We start from the raw sequence: 15846 nt of genomic DNA, 5'->3' as shown, positions 1-15846 counted from the left end.
ACTAAATCTACGGTCGTGTACATGGGGCCTAAGATAAATACATCAGCCATGGCACAAATCTCTCTCCTGTCCTGATGGTTTGCTACAATGTATCAGTGCAGGTGAAATGTATCAGCCTGAAGTCCAGGCTGTTTAGCACATAGTGGATTGTGTAGACTGGATAGAATTGTAGGGGTATTTTCACACGGGCTATTTTCAGCTGTTTTTTGGGCCGTAAATGTCCCGAAAAACGGCTGAACAATCGGGAGCAGAACGCCTGGAAACATCTGCCCATTGATTTCAATGGGAAATACGGTGTTCTGTTCCGACGGGGCGTTATTTTCCGCCTCATTTTCAAATAACTCAGCGTAAAAAGAAGTGCATGTCACTCCTCGAGACGTTTTTGGAGCAGTTTTTCATTGACTCGATAGAAAAACAGCTCCAAAAACGGCCGTAAAAAACACAGCAAAAAGAGCAAGTTGCTTAAAAAATGGCTGAAAATCAGGAGCTGTTTTCCCTTGAGAACAGCTCAGTATTTTCAGCCGTATTTTGTTAAGCGTGTGAACACAGGCTTAGGCCTCCTTCACACACTTTTTTTTTTAGATTATTAAAACGCATTTAAAAAACGCCATGCGTTTCCAGCGGTTTTACGTCTCCTTTACACCAAAATTTTCAGGGCAATTTAAACATGAGTAAACTCTGTGTATATCCAGCTAATTGCAAACACACAGGATGGATACGCTGCGAAAAAGTACACAGCGTACCCGTCCTTAAAGCCGCAGGGAATTCCGCACAAAAAAATGCACCAAATTGTGGCGTAGTTTTGCAGGCGGCATGTCTGCTGCGAAAATCCTCCAGGAATAATTAAAAAAAGTTTATACTTACGAAAGCCGTAGTCATAGCGTCGCGTCCCTCTGTTCTGAGCGCAGCCCGGCCTCCTGGGAGGACGATGTAGTCCATGTGACTGCTGCAACTTTTGATTGGCTGCAGCAGTAACATTGGATGAAACCTCATCCCAGGAGGCCGGGCTCAGAACAGAGGATCGTGTCTCAATGACGGCCAGGTGTAAGTTTACGCTTTTTTAAATTTATTTATACAAGTAAAAAAAAAGCTTTTTATTTTCATAGCGATTTTTGCAGCAGAATTGCTGCACTACCGCCGCAAAAATCTCAACATATGGCTCTTTATAGCGGGTCTTACCTCCTCATTGAATTCAATGGGGAAAACCCGCAACAGAAGAGCAGCAATTCTGCCGCATAAAGTGACATGCTGCGGCTTTAAAAACCGCACCGCAGGTCGATTTTTTTAAGTTTTTTCTGCTGATTTTTTCCGGTGTGTGTGGATGAGATTTGTTCCTCCAATAAGGCCGGGTTCCCACGTGACGGATACGCTGCGTAAAAAACACCCAGCGTATCCGACCTGGAACCCGCAATACGTTCCGTCCAAAAACTGATGGAAGTTCCCATGCGGAAAGCAGCGGGTAAAACCGCTCATACTTACGTAGGTCATTGTTATGGCGACGCGTTCCTCTTGCGCAGTCTGGTCCGGCCTCCCTGGATGACACTGCAGCCCATGTGACTGCTGCAGCCTGTGATTGGCTGCAGCAGTCACATGGGATGCAACATCATCCCTGGAGGCCGGACTGCAAGAAGGAGGAGGGCGTTCTGGGTAAGTATGATTTTTTTTCCTTTTCCATAGTTGCGATTTTTGCAGCGTAACCGCTGCGAATACGCCGCAAAAGTTGCAACACTGGACTTTCTGTTGTGGGTTTTGCATCCCCATTGAATTCAATGGGGAAAACCCACAATGGAGAAAATCAACAAAAACGCAGCATAAATGACACAGCGGAATTAAATTCCGTACTGCAGATCAATTTAACGTTTCCGCTGCGTTTTTTTTCCGCAGCCTGGGCATGAGATTTTCTGAATCTCATCCACTTTGTGGCTACTGTAGCGCCTCATGCTCACGACCGTTGTGCCACTCGGGCCGTTTTTGACGGCATCCGATAGTCTTCACGGACCCACTCATTTTAGCGGGTGAATCGGTTCCGTGAAAAATTGTTCGAGTCTCCGATCAAGGAAAGATAAAACATGTCCTATCTTTCCTTGGATAAGAAGTAAAATAAGAAACATTAGAACATGACAGAACTTTTCATTGAAGTGAATGCGGCTGAGCTGCAATACCTAACACACCCTGTAGACTGGTGTGGCGCTGTGTTTGGAAGAAAGTGGCCATGTTTTTCCAATCATAGACAACTCCTCACATATGTTAAGTGGGGTTTAATTAATAAAAAATGTTTTTTACCAACACGCACGGTATAGCCGTAATCAAGGGTGATGGTTTGGTTTTTTTTCACAATTTTTACAATTTCTAACAGTCGAAGGTAAATATTTTGGTAACAATTTTATTTTCCGATATCACTAACTGCACAGCTAACCCTAGATCCTGCTCTATGTGATGGGGATTGTATACATCATAATCAGTATGTAATCGTATATCACATTTTTTCACTTTTTTATTTTCCTATAGCAGCAACAATAAACAGGTTTTCTGACATTTACGCAAACCTTTTAAGAGATCAAATTCTTTCTGCCTGCAGCCACCAGTAGGGGGGGGGCTAAGAAGCTTGCTGAATACGGCTTTATTATTGAGTTCACTGCATATAGTCCATACAAAATGCTCATTAGCTCCCTCTAGTGTTGGCAAAGGGAGACAGAATTATATGGTGATACAGGGGATTTAGAGCTCTGTATCAGAAAAACGGAGCTCTGACTGCTATAAAGATGTATTAAAAATTGCTCCACGCAGAAGTTTGGACCGGTTTAGAGTAAACAAAACCAAATAGTATTCAAGACTGGACATTCACTGAAAGAATATGTTCACGCTGCGTAAAAGCAGACAGCGTAGAACTGGTCACCGCAGGGAATTCCAGCCGAAAAACCGCACTTGTTCAAATCTCATCCGCTCTGCTGCTACTGTATATGCTGCGGATTTTCTACAACTAAATCAATTGCATAAAATCCACAGTATTTACGCTACGTGTGAACTGACCCGTATGTGAAGCAGTAACAGAATACAAACGCCTCGTCTATTCTTTCACATGAAATAACCTGGCGGCAGGTGAGTAAATATTGGTATTAGTATAATCTGCCTAAAGGAATCTCCCTGGTCTTCTCTCCGGAGTCATAAGCTTTGTAATCATGTGCTGTGCATGTAACGTAGTCAGAGTCCTGTCAGGTGCGCCATTATATAAAACGCAAGCAACGAAATATATTCTAATAGAATTATATCGTAAAAGTCAAATGAAAGAAGATTTTCTTGTCCGATCGTTCAAATTACAGGGGTTGTATGAGATTAGAATAACCAGGCTGCTTTCTTCCAGAAATAGCGCCACTCTTCTCCATGGTTTGTGTGTGGTATTGCAGCTCAGCTCCATTCACTTTTTCATTCTCCGCCATGATCCAGCGTTGCTTTTCTGTTGCAGGAAGTGACACGTGAGCGACCAATAAGTGGCTGCTAACTTGTCACTTCCTCTTCCTGTGCTGATCACAATCAGCAGAGATCAGCTCTGAAGAGGATTACTAGTCCTGCAGAAGTATGGCCAGTCCTGCTAGATACAGTGCCCTAAAAGGCACCTACGGGTTACACAGTGGTCAACCTTGATGTAAAGAATAAGCCCTCATGCACGCGGCCGTAAGGGTTTTTCAGATACACATACGCAGCCGTTCGCAATTGCGGAAGCTCCCATAGACTTCTATGGGCCAGTCCGTGCCCCAATTGTGGACAAGAATAGGACATGTTGTATATTTTGCAGATCACACACACATCCATAAATATACGGAGAGGTGTCCTCGGCCACTAAAAACGAACGGGTCCGCAATTTCAACCGTAATTACGGATGAAAACTACGGTCGTGTGCATGGGGCCTAAAGATTAAGGAAACGGATTCCAATAATATCATTATATTAGGAAACTGCTCATAATGCGATTCCTCAGCACCCCTATACAAAGTCTATTCCTGCCCCGTAGATCGGTGTCAATCATACCACAGTGTGTGCGGTCAAGACGACAGGAGAAGCCGATCCTCTTCGCGATGAGTCATGGATTCTTCTTGAGCGGTAAATATATTGTTTGGAACAATAGAACGTTGTCTGCCAATGTGTCACAACCGTCAGATAGAACCAAACCCTTCTCAAATCTCCATCCTCAACCGCCCCAGGACATAACCCGGCCTAGATCTGACGTCTGACTCACTGCTGGCAGACGGACGAATCCAGGTGATAACCATTTACATGTATGGAAACCTATAACTATATACACATCCTAATATGCATTGTAAATATAATTACCTCACAATTAACTGTATTATATATATACACGAGCTATTTCCTGTAGTAAAATAATAATTTCTAGTAGGACGTTGCTCATTGGGGAGAGCGGTTAATTTAGGTTTGGGCTACACTGAAACTTTTTGTAGCGCTACGGATTGATTTTAATTATAGCGCTACAGCTGCAGTCCACAGGAATACATTGAATTGCATGCAGTCCTGAGGACTGCAGTTGTCCCTCGAGTTAAAAATCAATGAGTTGCGTTAAAAAAAAAAAAAAGTCTCAGCGTAGCCTCAGCCGTAAATGGACAGCAAAAGCGACAGGACACTAGATTAGCGGAGAGGAATTACTGTAGACTGTAAGGGTCCGATAAACCAGTATAGGAGCCGCCAAGGTGACCTTTAGTGGCACTACAGGAATTTTATAGGCCTCAATAAGAAAGAACCGAAAAAGTTAGGTCTTGATTGCAGATCGATATATATGGGTGGGGGGGGGGGAGACTGTTTCTAATCAGCTTTTGGAAGACCCTCAGGAATCCCAGAGCCGTTTATCAATTGGAGATCTGAAGATCATGGCCCTTGCCAGAGGCGTAACTAGAAGCTTCGGGGCCTCAATGCAAAATCTGTAGCACGGCCCCCACCTGCCATGTGACATTGAGGGCTTGTCCACACATAGCGGAATTGCTGCATATTTTCCGTCCGGAATTGCAGACAGAAAATGCGAAGACAACAGTAGCAGCAAAGCGGGTGAGATTTAACAAATCTCATCCACACACTGCGTAAAAAATTCCGACCAGAAATTCACCTGCGGTGCGTATTTTCCGTACCGCCGTATGTCAACTCCTGCTGCGAAAAGTGGACTTGCTGCGTTTTTCAGAGCAGATGTCACCATCTCCCAACATTGAGAAAAACGCATCAAAATACGCACCTTGTTCCGCAATAAAAAAAATGCAGGAAATAGTGCGTTTTTTCCTCAGCGGAATTTCTGCTACATTCAATGGAATCGCTGCAGACATTTTCTGCAGCATTTCCGTTACGTGTGGACAAGCCCTTATAATACTGGTGTCATCTTATGTGGTAGAGGGGCCATTGCGCCCCCTCAGGTACCAGGAACATCTGCTCCCTTTGCAGCCGCCATAGCTACACCCCTGGTCCTTGTTGGTACCTATTAATCTTGAGGCTCGGGGGTAAAGCGTCCTTGGTCCTTTACAGGGACTTTAGGAAACAAGATTTTTGCAGCAATGATTTGTGACATTATTTCTGTACAACGGTTGTTCTGCTCTGATAAACATCTCGGCTCCCAGAACAAAGTCTCTATTTTGTCTTGATGGGTACGGTCCTGTAAAATGGGCACTCCTAGGATGAGGCCGACTGAGCTGGCACACGAGATATAAGGCTAATAATTCAGTAGTGGTATCACCGAGGCGAGTGGTAAAAAAAAAGTCTTATGCCTCAGTGAGCTGGCGGATTTCAAGAATTGAATGAACCTGAAGCTTGTCAGCTCCCATTGTGGATTATTTATGACACATCAGGCATGAATATCAAACTGATCCGGTTATTTTTTGCACAACTGTACATAAGTCCAGACGTTTACGTGATCCAGACTTGGATTTTGGAAATGAAAAGTCAAAGCCAAAACACTACTTTGCACACAATCTGAAACAGAAACCCCCCCCCCCCCCAAAAAAAAACAACATTTTAATATATGGCTTAAACGGCAACTCGTCTAGTAAATGCACTTTAAAGAGCACCCACCACCTCTCCGACATGTCTGTTTTAGTAAATAATTGTATTCCTTATAAAATAAACAATTCCACAGCATCTTTTCTTTGAACTCCTCGCTGTGCAATTCCTCGGTTATTCCTCCTAGAAATTTATGAATAAATTGCGAACTGGATGTTACCAGTTAGGAGTGTGTCCATGCACCGAGTGACACTGTCCAATCAGCGCCAGACTGTAGAGACACGCCCCTTTGACAAGGCAAATGGTAACACCCAAGTTGTGAATTTATTAATAAATTTCCAGGAGGAATAACAGAGGGAGGTCACAACATAGAGCTCTAACAGATGTTCTAGAATTGTTACATTATAGGGAATACAAGTATTCCCTAAACTAAACAAGTCATGAGAGCGGACATGGCCATCCACTAAAGCAGAATAGTAGTGATGTGCACTGCAGCCTCCAAGTGGTGACAACCGCAACTCTTGAACATTTAGTATATAGAATACCGTAAAAATATTTAAAACAGGAAGTCCATAATTGATAGGTTTGGAATTTATCAATAATTCATAAAAGAATGAGTCGTCGAGGTTCTGAAATGAATCATATTTAGCTGCGATGTTGATGAAGAAGTGACCCACATGTGTTCAGACCGTTCCTTAGCAACCGGAGCGTCAGCTCTCAGGTGACACCGATCTTCACACTACACATTGGAGATCTGGTTGTCACCCATCACACAGTAAAAGATGGCGACGCAAACGGATAGGTCATTTATAGTCCCCCGCTGCCAGAGAATAGAAGATGGTGTCTGGGACCCAAACACGACATTGTCAGTATTTATTATTGAAAGTTGTAATTTTTTGAGGTCGGCCAAGAGGGGCCATCAGGGAATTTTTATATACGGGAAACCATTCTGAATACTACGCTGCCATCTAGTGGTGACAATTGTTTGAAAGTGCCAATCCGAATGCCCAATACATCATTGCACCAGATACTGCACTTTCTTAGAAGACAAACCTTCCATATTGTCTACGATTCTCCCATAAAAACTCCATCTAAACCACACCGGCGCCTACGATAAGACCTCACGTGCTCGTAAATGGAGAAACCGGCAGGAAAAAAAAAATCACCCAAGTCTGCCCATATTTTAAGGGTTCGTTTTAAAGAAAAATGGACCCCCACTTCTCAAAATGTCAGCCGATTTCATACCGCCCTATAGTTCCCAAATGATTTGCAGTATACAAGTAAAACTACGTTAAAGAACCACATAATATGGCCATAAAGTTCCCACATAACCCTACAATTCCCAAATAGTACCACAAATACAACACGAAGGCTGCAGACTTCTTCAGTCATGGATTTCGGGGTGAATCCGCAACAAAATCTGCATGCGTTACATGGCGATTTTGGTGCAGATTTCACCCTATTTATTGCAAAGTGTGAAATACGCTGTACAAAACTTCCACCGAATGGACATGCTACAGATTAGTCTGGAGAAGTCTGCAGAATGCCTTCAATTCAGCGCAGATTTTTACCGCTACATTTAAATGGGGATATTAAAATCCCATCCACAAAATTGTTTTACAATTTGCTGCAAATTTTCAGTGCAGAATCCACACTGAAAATCTGCAGTCTGTAAAATCACCCTAAAAAATTTGTGGGTATTTGTTTGTTTTTGGGGTTTCGGCTTCTTGTAAGGGTCGCTTCGCCACCACCTAAGACCGGCCACGTACCTCAAAACTTCTTAGGCCTTGCCCTACACCGTGGAGAATGGGTGTGCATGGGGCCGATGACTGAAAAAGAAAAAAGTTTTTAAAAAGTTTTGTAACTACTCTCGTTGACTTCTAGAAATGCAAATCGTCCACCCAGTGTGAATCCATATTATCCGTGCACTTGGAATCCTCTTTTACAAGATGACTTGTCGCCAGGACCCAAACCAAAGTCAATCAATTCAAGAGTCAGCGACCCCTCCCCCACCCTGCAGTGACGCAATGCACATATACTGGGGATTCAAATATTCCTTTGCTATGATAATACATTAGGAGGGGGCTCCTGTGTATGTTTAGCCCCCCCTTCAATCCACAATACTCCTCATTTCCATATGACTGGGTAGTATACGGAGAGAAAACACTGCAGGATTTAGGGAAACAAAGGAGTTAAATTTGTGTCTCTCACTTGGTAGCAAAGAGTAAAGTGTGATAAACAGGCCAAGGGGGGTGGGGGAGGGGGCACCCACCCGCTTTACATACCCATCAAGCCTGGGCCCTTGTCCACTGCCTTATTTCCACAATAGCCCCCTGACAATAGTTTAAGTGAGGGGGGGGGCTTACAAAAAAAAACAAAAAACAACGCAAACTGAGAAAGTTTTGTAAATTTGCATTTTATTCGGGTGGGGGGTAGTATGCCAGAAGGAGAGGGGGGCACCGCTCTGACTGCACTGGGACAGATGTTTGCTGCCTGTCCTGGCACAAGGAGTAAGTGTAGACAATATCCTGCAGCAGGGGAGGGGGGGGGTCATGTTTAAACCAGAAGACACCCCTCCCCCATCCAATTAACCACTTCATCTCCAGCCAATACTGGAGGGGCGGGGCGCAGGAAACCCCCATCACTTGTACATCTGGATCAGCTTTGCTAACATATAGTTATGCATGTCGGTGCTGTCCTGATAAGAGCGCATTCATTTATTTCTTCTTGCAGTAGAGATCACACAGAAATCCCCCCCCCCCCCAAAAAATAAAAAATTACCCTCCGACATGGGGGTCTGTGAGCTCATGAAGATCTTCGACTGCCTTCTGTACAGCACCATAGCTCATTCAGTTTGAGAAGGGCCAAGCTCTTAGCCCCTACTTGTAAGGTCTTTTGAGATGTCAGATGTGAAGGTCCATATTCCACCAGCAGGTAATAGATTAGATTATATGACGGCACAAACTCTGTTTTTGGACCCAAATACATGTCTGAATAAGCAGAGGAACATGTTCAAACTCAATAGTCCATTAGGCAAATAGAACACAAGCCTACTATGGTCACCATTACTCGTGAGTGAAAGTTGTTCTACCTTTTACATTTTCACAGGGTCGGCATCAGCACCCCAGGACCACGACCCTGCTTGCTCTGCCATCATTGCTCCACCAGGAGCAGAATCCCCAGCCAAAGCGTTGCAGACACTCTTCCCAGGGATTTTGCTCTTAGAGGGAGCCCCTGTCCAGGTACGGACCCCCACCCCCAGAGCGTTGCTGACACTCGAGCTAGGGATTACACTCCTGAAGAAAACTCTGACGTCACTATCCATATATGGACAGTGACATCAGGGGCTCCCCCAGAAAAAATTCCAGCAACACTGACTGGGGAGATTCCACTCCTAGAGGGAAACCCAATGGCAGTACCTAGAGGAGGGGTGTGGCACTATCTAGAGGACGCTGCATATGTGGGGGGCACAAACTGGGGGTCTAAATATCATATGAGGGCATAAACAGGGCCTAACATTCATACGGGGGCACAAGCTGTCGTTTTACCGCTGCCGTGAGTTCCCCTGCAATGGGGCCCACTAAGTCTGTCGCCCAGGGGCCCACATAAACCTTGAGCCGGCCCTAAATTTGCAGGTCCCCTGACTGAGATAATTGTGGGCCCACTTCTGGTACAATTCATGGTGGCGAGTCAAATTAATGGAATATATGGTCACACCATATCCTCCAACTCTGCTCAATAGGGGGTGTCCTGAGCGAGGTAACCCACCCCTCCCTTCTGTTGACATTGATCCGATCCGTATTTCCAGCGAATAACACGAGACAAAAGTAAGTAAGACATTTGGTTTATTTAATTATATCAAAATTAGTAATAAAAAAAATGAAATAAATTATCAAGTGGTATTAAAACGAGTTACACCGAGTCAATAATATTAAAAAAAAAATAATAAGCTAATAAATTAAATAATAATAAAAAGAAAAATTGCATCACTGCCAACACAGAATTATATTATTTTGCTGCTTATTTTACATTTTCTTATGTCTTTAGGTTTACGGGCAAAGACAGAAAATAACTTTACAAATAAATTAGAATAAAATTAATATTTGGTCTCGATTTTAATGGGTAGGGGGGACATTGAGAATATAAGACTTCCCAGAAGCCCTGGGTGGTCCCCATGCTATGCCCCTCTTGTTGTATACCCCCATTGACACACTAGGCTGTAAGCCCTTTAGGAAAACTTAAGTTAAGACACTAAACAAAATAAATTAAAGGTTTTTTTCTACTGAAACACCCCCCCCCCCCCCCCAACGTTCTGCATCTCTACGATGGCGTAAGCTCGTGTTCTCCATATAATAGTCTACATCTCAGTATTACAAGGTAATTCCAAGGAACATCAACCTTGGACCAATGTTTCTCAATTTCATTGCTCAAGTTTTTTTTTCCGCAGCGTGGGCATGGGATTTACTAAATCTCATCCACTTTGCTGCTACTGTAAATGCTGCGGAATTTCCCCACAGAATTCCGTTGTGGAAATTCCGCAGCGTTTACGTTACGTGAGAACCTGGCCTAAAAGTATGGGCTCCCTGTCCTTTGGGCGGGAGAATAGTGCTTACTTACCTACACCTGTCCACATAGGCAGCTATACCCACACAGAGTCAGGGCTCCCCTTCCCGGCATGGGCTCCAAGATTGGCAGTCGAAGACCAAACGTTGCGACACTCCAATGATAGAGACAGAAGGAATTGGGGTGGAAAACTTCAGATAGGATTATATTATAGGGATCAGTAATCCCTATGGATGCAATTCTGCTCTATGGCAAGGGTCACTGCCAGAAAGAACTATTAGGGATAAGGAAATGGGGGGGGGGGGTGCGTAGATAAATAGTGACAGATTGATGCCTAAAAAAACGGAACACACTTAGAATTTAAATACTAGCTACATAATAAAATTAAAATAACACATCAGGCAATATAAAAACAATTGTTAAATTTTTTTTCTCTTTTGGTTCACCGCACGTAAATTGCTACTGAATTTCAGCTTTAAATCTCACGAAAAGGACGACCGCCCCGGCGATATACTGGAGCGCTAGAAGCAAGGCTATGCTATAGAGGATAAGTAACCTACACTAGGTGTTCTCATAGAAAACACAAACAACCCGCCTGAGGTAAATGTAGCACGACCTGTAGAAGAGAAGCCTCAGGCCAGAAGATAAACTATATAGGGAAGGCCTCAATATTGAGAACATCTCGAAAAATGGGAATAAGATGGAGGACCATGGACTACTACCACCACCAGAGACCGGTTGAGTGGTACCCCAACATTGGTAAAACCATACAGATGTAGTAGGAGGTCATGTAAGAGATCGTAGTTACACCATTCTACTCAAACCAAAGAAGAGAAAATCCAGAGAAAAACATAAATGGTCCATAAAGAGTAAAATTTCGGAAGCATGGAGTCACCCAAGCATGTTTAATTGACCCATGTAGCGGATTAAATGGGTGGTTGTCTATCAGCCTACACAATGCCAGCGAGCGATCATTAGGAACTAGGATCCCAGGGTTGCTCAATGGTCATTTTTGAGGCACCTTTAAAAACAGAGCATGAATGGGAGGCATCGGAGGTTCACACGCAAGACGGCTGTAAAATACAGAGAGGTTTAAGGGAAAACCACCTCCGATTTTCAGCAAAAGTTTTAATACATTTTTTTGCGGCCGTTTTTCTATTGACACCATGAAAAACGGCTCAAGAAGTGACATGCACTTCTATTTACGGCCGTGTAAAAGATGTTTGGAGGCGTTCAGCTTCCATTTTTTCAGCCTGTCGGGGTGTTTACGGCCAGAGAAACGGCTGAAAATAAACCGTGTGAACATACCCTTAGGCCCCATGCACACGACAGTATTTACATATATCCCGAAAAGACTGTCCGTAAATACGGATCAGTAGGCATCCGTATATACGGATCCGTACAAAAAGAGGGAGGTTGCAAATGATGTCGTCAACATGTTGCCTAGCAATGCTTCCATAAATACGGACGGTTTACGGATGCACATAAGTAGCCGTCCGTATTTACAGAAGCTCTCAGACTTCTATGGGAGAGTACTTGCCGTAATTACTGACAAGAATAGGACAGGTTCTATAAGTTTTTCAGTACGGACACCCATCAGTAAAAATACTGAAAGGTGTCCGTGGCCAATAGAAATTAATTGGTCCGTAATTACTGATGAAAAATACTGTCGTGTGCATGGAGCCTTACACCCAATAGTCCATCCCTATATACACACACAAAGAACTGGTATGGTTTATCTAGGGCACTATAGAGGGAGAACTCAATTTCGACAACTGCTTAATACTTAACTCCGTATTGGCCATCAGTTGGTGCGTGAGCCAAAGCCGGAGTATAAAAGATCAAAGTACAGCCAAAAATTTTAGATCCCAGGCAGCTAAAAAGATGAGAAACCCATAAAACCCCCATAAAAAATTTTTTTTAAAAAAATGTAAAAGAAATACTAATACTTTTAGACTACAAAACATAAAACCCTTTTCCCTGATCATTTCTAGAACAAGCTAGTAGGCACTTTAGTCCCTGTAGGACAAATCCATGGACCTGTTGCTCGAAGTCCCTATTCCCCTTAGAGGTTACAACAATGAAGTAGATTCTAACAAATACATTCAAGCTAAAGATGGTTCTGAAAGACTTGTCCTGCCATATCTAGAGTCCACCATAAGCTTTTCTTAATACCGACAATAATATTTTGGACTGCTGCTCTCATCCGAGCACTCAATACCAATAGGCAGTCAATAAAGGTAGATGAGCACAAGCCAAAGAGTCGTAAGGGCGACAGGAAGGCCTTTTAGTCTGCGAGAAAGCTGAAAATCGGAAGACGCTTCGCTTCCTGAGAGTTACCGCAAACAGAGGAGTCTTCTACGCTCTCATTCTGCGACAAGGAATCCCACTTGTCTGCCATCTTAGGTTCCTCCTGTTGTCCCCAGGGAGAAAGCTGCATCTGAAGACCACCCACCAAGGGGTTCTGCACAGTTGGGCGAGGTGGAGACACTGACCCAAATAATGGTAGGCCCAGGGTAACGGGAGGGGAGGTTGAGGAACCAGAACCAACAGTGGCAAACGGATTGGAAGTTGGGGTCACTGGGCTGGCAGGTGAGAAAGGGGATAAAGAAGTGAGTGAAGAAGCAAGGGAAGAGGAGAAAAGCGACAGAGAAGATGATGAAGACGATGAGGATGATGGTATTCCGGAGCAGCTGATGCTGTGTCTCAGGAGGGGAGGACGGTGCCCCCGATTACTGCTGTTGAACCTCTGTTCTTCAGCATTGTGGATAAAGTGACAGCGGGATCCGTACGGACAGAAGCCAATGGTGTGATAAGTTCTGCACAACTCCGTCTTGTACTTGGGATGGCGGTTCAGTCCGCGAAGCTCGATGGTTCCGTGAGCGAATTGACATTTAGAGCCATATTTGCAAGAGCCGCTCTCGTGGAAAGTGCGACACAACTCAGTCTTGTAGCGGGACGTAGACGGTCTCGAAATGATCAGAGACGTTTTACTTTCCTCGATCATGCTTACGGAGCGGTCGGCTTGGAAAGGGATGAGTCGCAGGGCGTTTGAAGGAGGCAACTCCGAATCTCGGCTCCATGGGCTTTGTAGAGGCCATACAGTGGAGTCGGTCAAGTGTTCCTCGTCGTTTGTGCCTTCGTTGAGGTTGACGGGACAGGAGGAGTGGGTGTTTGACTGCTCCCTTCCAGGACTATTCAAGCTTACCCCCGCCAGCAGGGATACAAAGTCCTGTAAGATAAAAAGGAACAAAAAAATAAAATAAAAATAAAAAAAAGGGTTATTCTGGACGTTTGGGATCCAAAAACTCAGACGTTCAGCCGAGATGCGCCATTCATCCAATAAACTTCACGGCACCAGATAACAACATGAACCTACTAACCTGTGGTTGGTCCAGTTCACACAGTGCAGTATCTCAACCCCACCCACAACTCAAAAGATCAAATATAAAGAATTCAATTATACTCCATTACAATACATGATTACGATTCTGATGAGCCTGTAACGGTTCGGTATCACCGATATAACAATAACCTCATTGCTTAACTCAAACTAATATCCTCCAATCACGGCCAAAGCAAGCATCTGTATGGCAATAATTCCAACCTGCGGCCAAACTCCCCGCAGTCACTTACCTTCATAATGAAACCATTACAGATTCACTAAAATACGGGGTTCACATACTAAAACTATTCTGACCTCTCCCAATAGAATTCATAGAACTGACAAGCAAAAGCGATAAACCCAGTGCCGTCTATGGACCGAATATCGAGGACTTGAGGAGCCAGTCAGAACAATCCAGTAGTCAAATTACATTTTTATTGGACCTTACATGGACAGCACCAGAAAATAATCCAAAAAGTTAAGAAAGTTTCCAGGCCACCTGGATCCTGTTACCATAAAGCATCTACATGCTGCAAAAAAAGTGAGTCACTATAAAGAGAGACTCTGCTGCATAGTGCAATACGATTGGTCCAACCAAGTCTGCCAGTGCAAGGGGAGACAGATCAGACACTGAGTGCAACAAGTTTGGCAAAGATATCCATAACATACATCGTCATGCCCACACCTCAGCAGCACCCCAACACCATGCATGCCTTTACCACAGCACTCCAACACACCAATACCACAGCACCACGCATGCCCACACTACAGCACCCCAGCACCCCGCATGCCCACACTACAGCACCCCGCATGCCCACACTACAGCACCCCAGCACCACGCATGCCCATACTACAGGACCACGCATGCCCACACTACAGCACCCCGCATGCCCACACTACAGCACCACGCATGCCCACACTACAGCACCCCAGCACCACGCATGCCCACACTACAGCACCCCAGCACCACGCATGCCCACACTACAGCACCATGCATACCCACACTACAGCACCCCAGCACCACGCATGCCCACACTACAGTACCCCAGATGCCCACACTACAGCACCCCAGCACCATGCATGCCCACACTACAGCACCCCAGCACCACACGTTCCCACACTACAGCACCACGCATGCCCATACTACAGGACCACGCATGCCCACACTACAGCACCCCAGCACCACACACACCCACACTACAGCACCCCGCATGCCCACACTACAGCACCCCAGCACCACGCATGCCCACACTACAGCACCCCAGCACCATGCATGCCCACACTACAGCACCATGCATGCCCACACTACAGCACCCCAGCACCACGCATGCCCACACTACAGTACCCCAGCACAACCCATGCCCTCACTACAGTACCCCAGATGCCCACACTACAGTACCCCAGCACAACCCATGCCCTCACTACAGTACCCCAGATGCCCACACTACAGCACCATGCAGTTTACCCCCACGTGTCCTCTTGCTTTACCTTGGATAGGTCAGTGTCCAGCTCCGGGAAGGGGCTGTGCAGGCTGGAGGGCATGTTGAGGGCTCCTGCCGGCATGGGTGCTCTGGAGGTCCCTTTTACCGCTTCCACCTCGTGTTCTGCAAAACTCAAATGTTTGTAATCAGGGCAGATGGTGAACCCCTCATAGACCCGCCTCTGCCAGTCCCACCCACACTGGTCCCACGGTATCCCTGATCACTGCACGAAAAGTTCCATCCCAAAACTTTTCCCCCTCCTCCTCCGCTCCGGACTTCTGAGGGTTCCGTCTCAGCCGCCGTCTCTCCAGATGAGCCGTCTCTCCAAATCTGAGGCGCTCTCTTCCTGTTCTCCCATAACGTCAGGAATAGCCTGAGCCTCCTGGTTCATGAATACAATTCCAGAACAGCAGTGAAGACTGACACA

General features: G+C 45.1%; 1 protein-coding gene and 1 long non-coding RNA gene across 2 annotated transcripts; one reads left to right on the top strand and one right to left on the bottom strand.

The window, feature by feature from the left end:
* The first annotated feature begins 4176 nt into the window (after positions 1-4176).
* LOC142659820 (uncharacterized) lies at positions 4177-11569 on the top strand. Its single transcript, XR_012850374.1, has 3 exons — positions 4177-4256; positions 9099-9232; positions 11027-11569. It is a non-coding gene; the product is annotated as an uncharacterized LOC142659820 (long non-coding RNA).
* Positions 10292-15626, bottom strand: LOC142659819 (mRNA decay activator protein ZFP36L1-like). The gene is made up of 2 exons (XM_075836305.1): positions 15427-15626; positions 10292-13785 (listed from the first exon to the last, which is right to left on the bottom strand). Exons 1-2 carry the CDS (start codon positions 15499-15501, stop codon positions 12841-12843), a joined length of 1020 nt encoding a protein of 339 aa, XP_075692420.1. The 5' UTR covers positions 15502-15626; the 3' UTR covers positions 10292-12840.
* Between the last annotated feature and the right edge of the window lie 220 nt (positions 15627-15846).

Source organism: Rhinoderma darwinii, chromosome 8 (assembly GCF_050947455.1).
Source record: "Rhinoderma darwinii isolate aRhiDar2 chromosome 8, aRhiDar2.hap1, whole genome shotgun sequence".
NCBI classification, from domain to species: Eukaryota; Metazoa; Chordata; class Amphibia; order Anura; family Rhinodermatidae; genus Rhinoderma; species Rhinoderma darwinii.
The sequence above is the reverse complement of the archived record's forward strand: the minus strand, read 5'-3'. Positions and strand labels throughout refer to the sequence as shown.

What these genes read in the sequence shown, in the direction of transcription:
- LOC142659819 (XM_075836305.1), bottom strand. Translation starts at nt 15,501, where the DNA reads ATGCCGGCAGGAGCCCTCAACATGCCCTCCAGCCTGCACAGCCCCTTC. An exon ending in TGGACACTGACCTATCCAAG is followed by an intron (nt 13,786 to 15,426) that starts GTAAAGCAAGAG and finishes TTTATCTTACAG; the next exon opens with GACTTTGTATCCCTGCTGGC.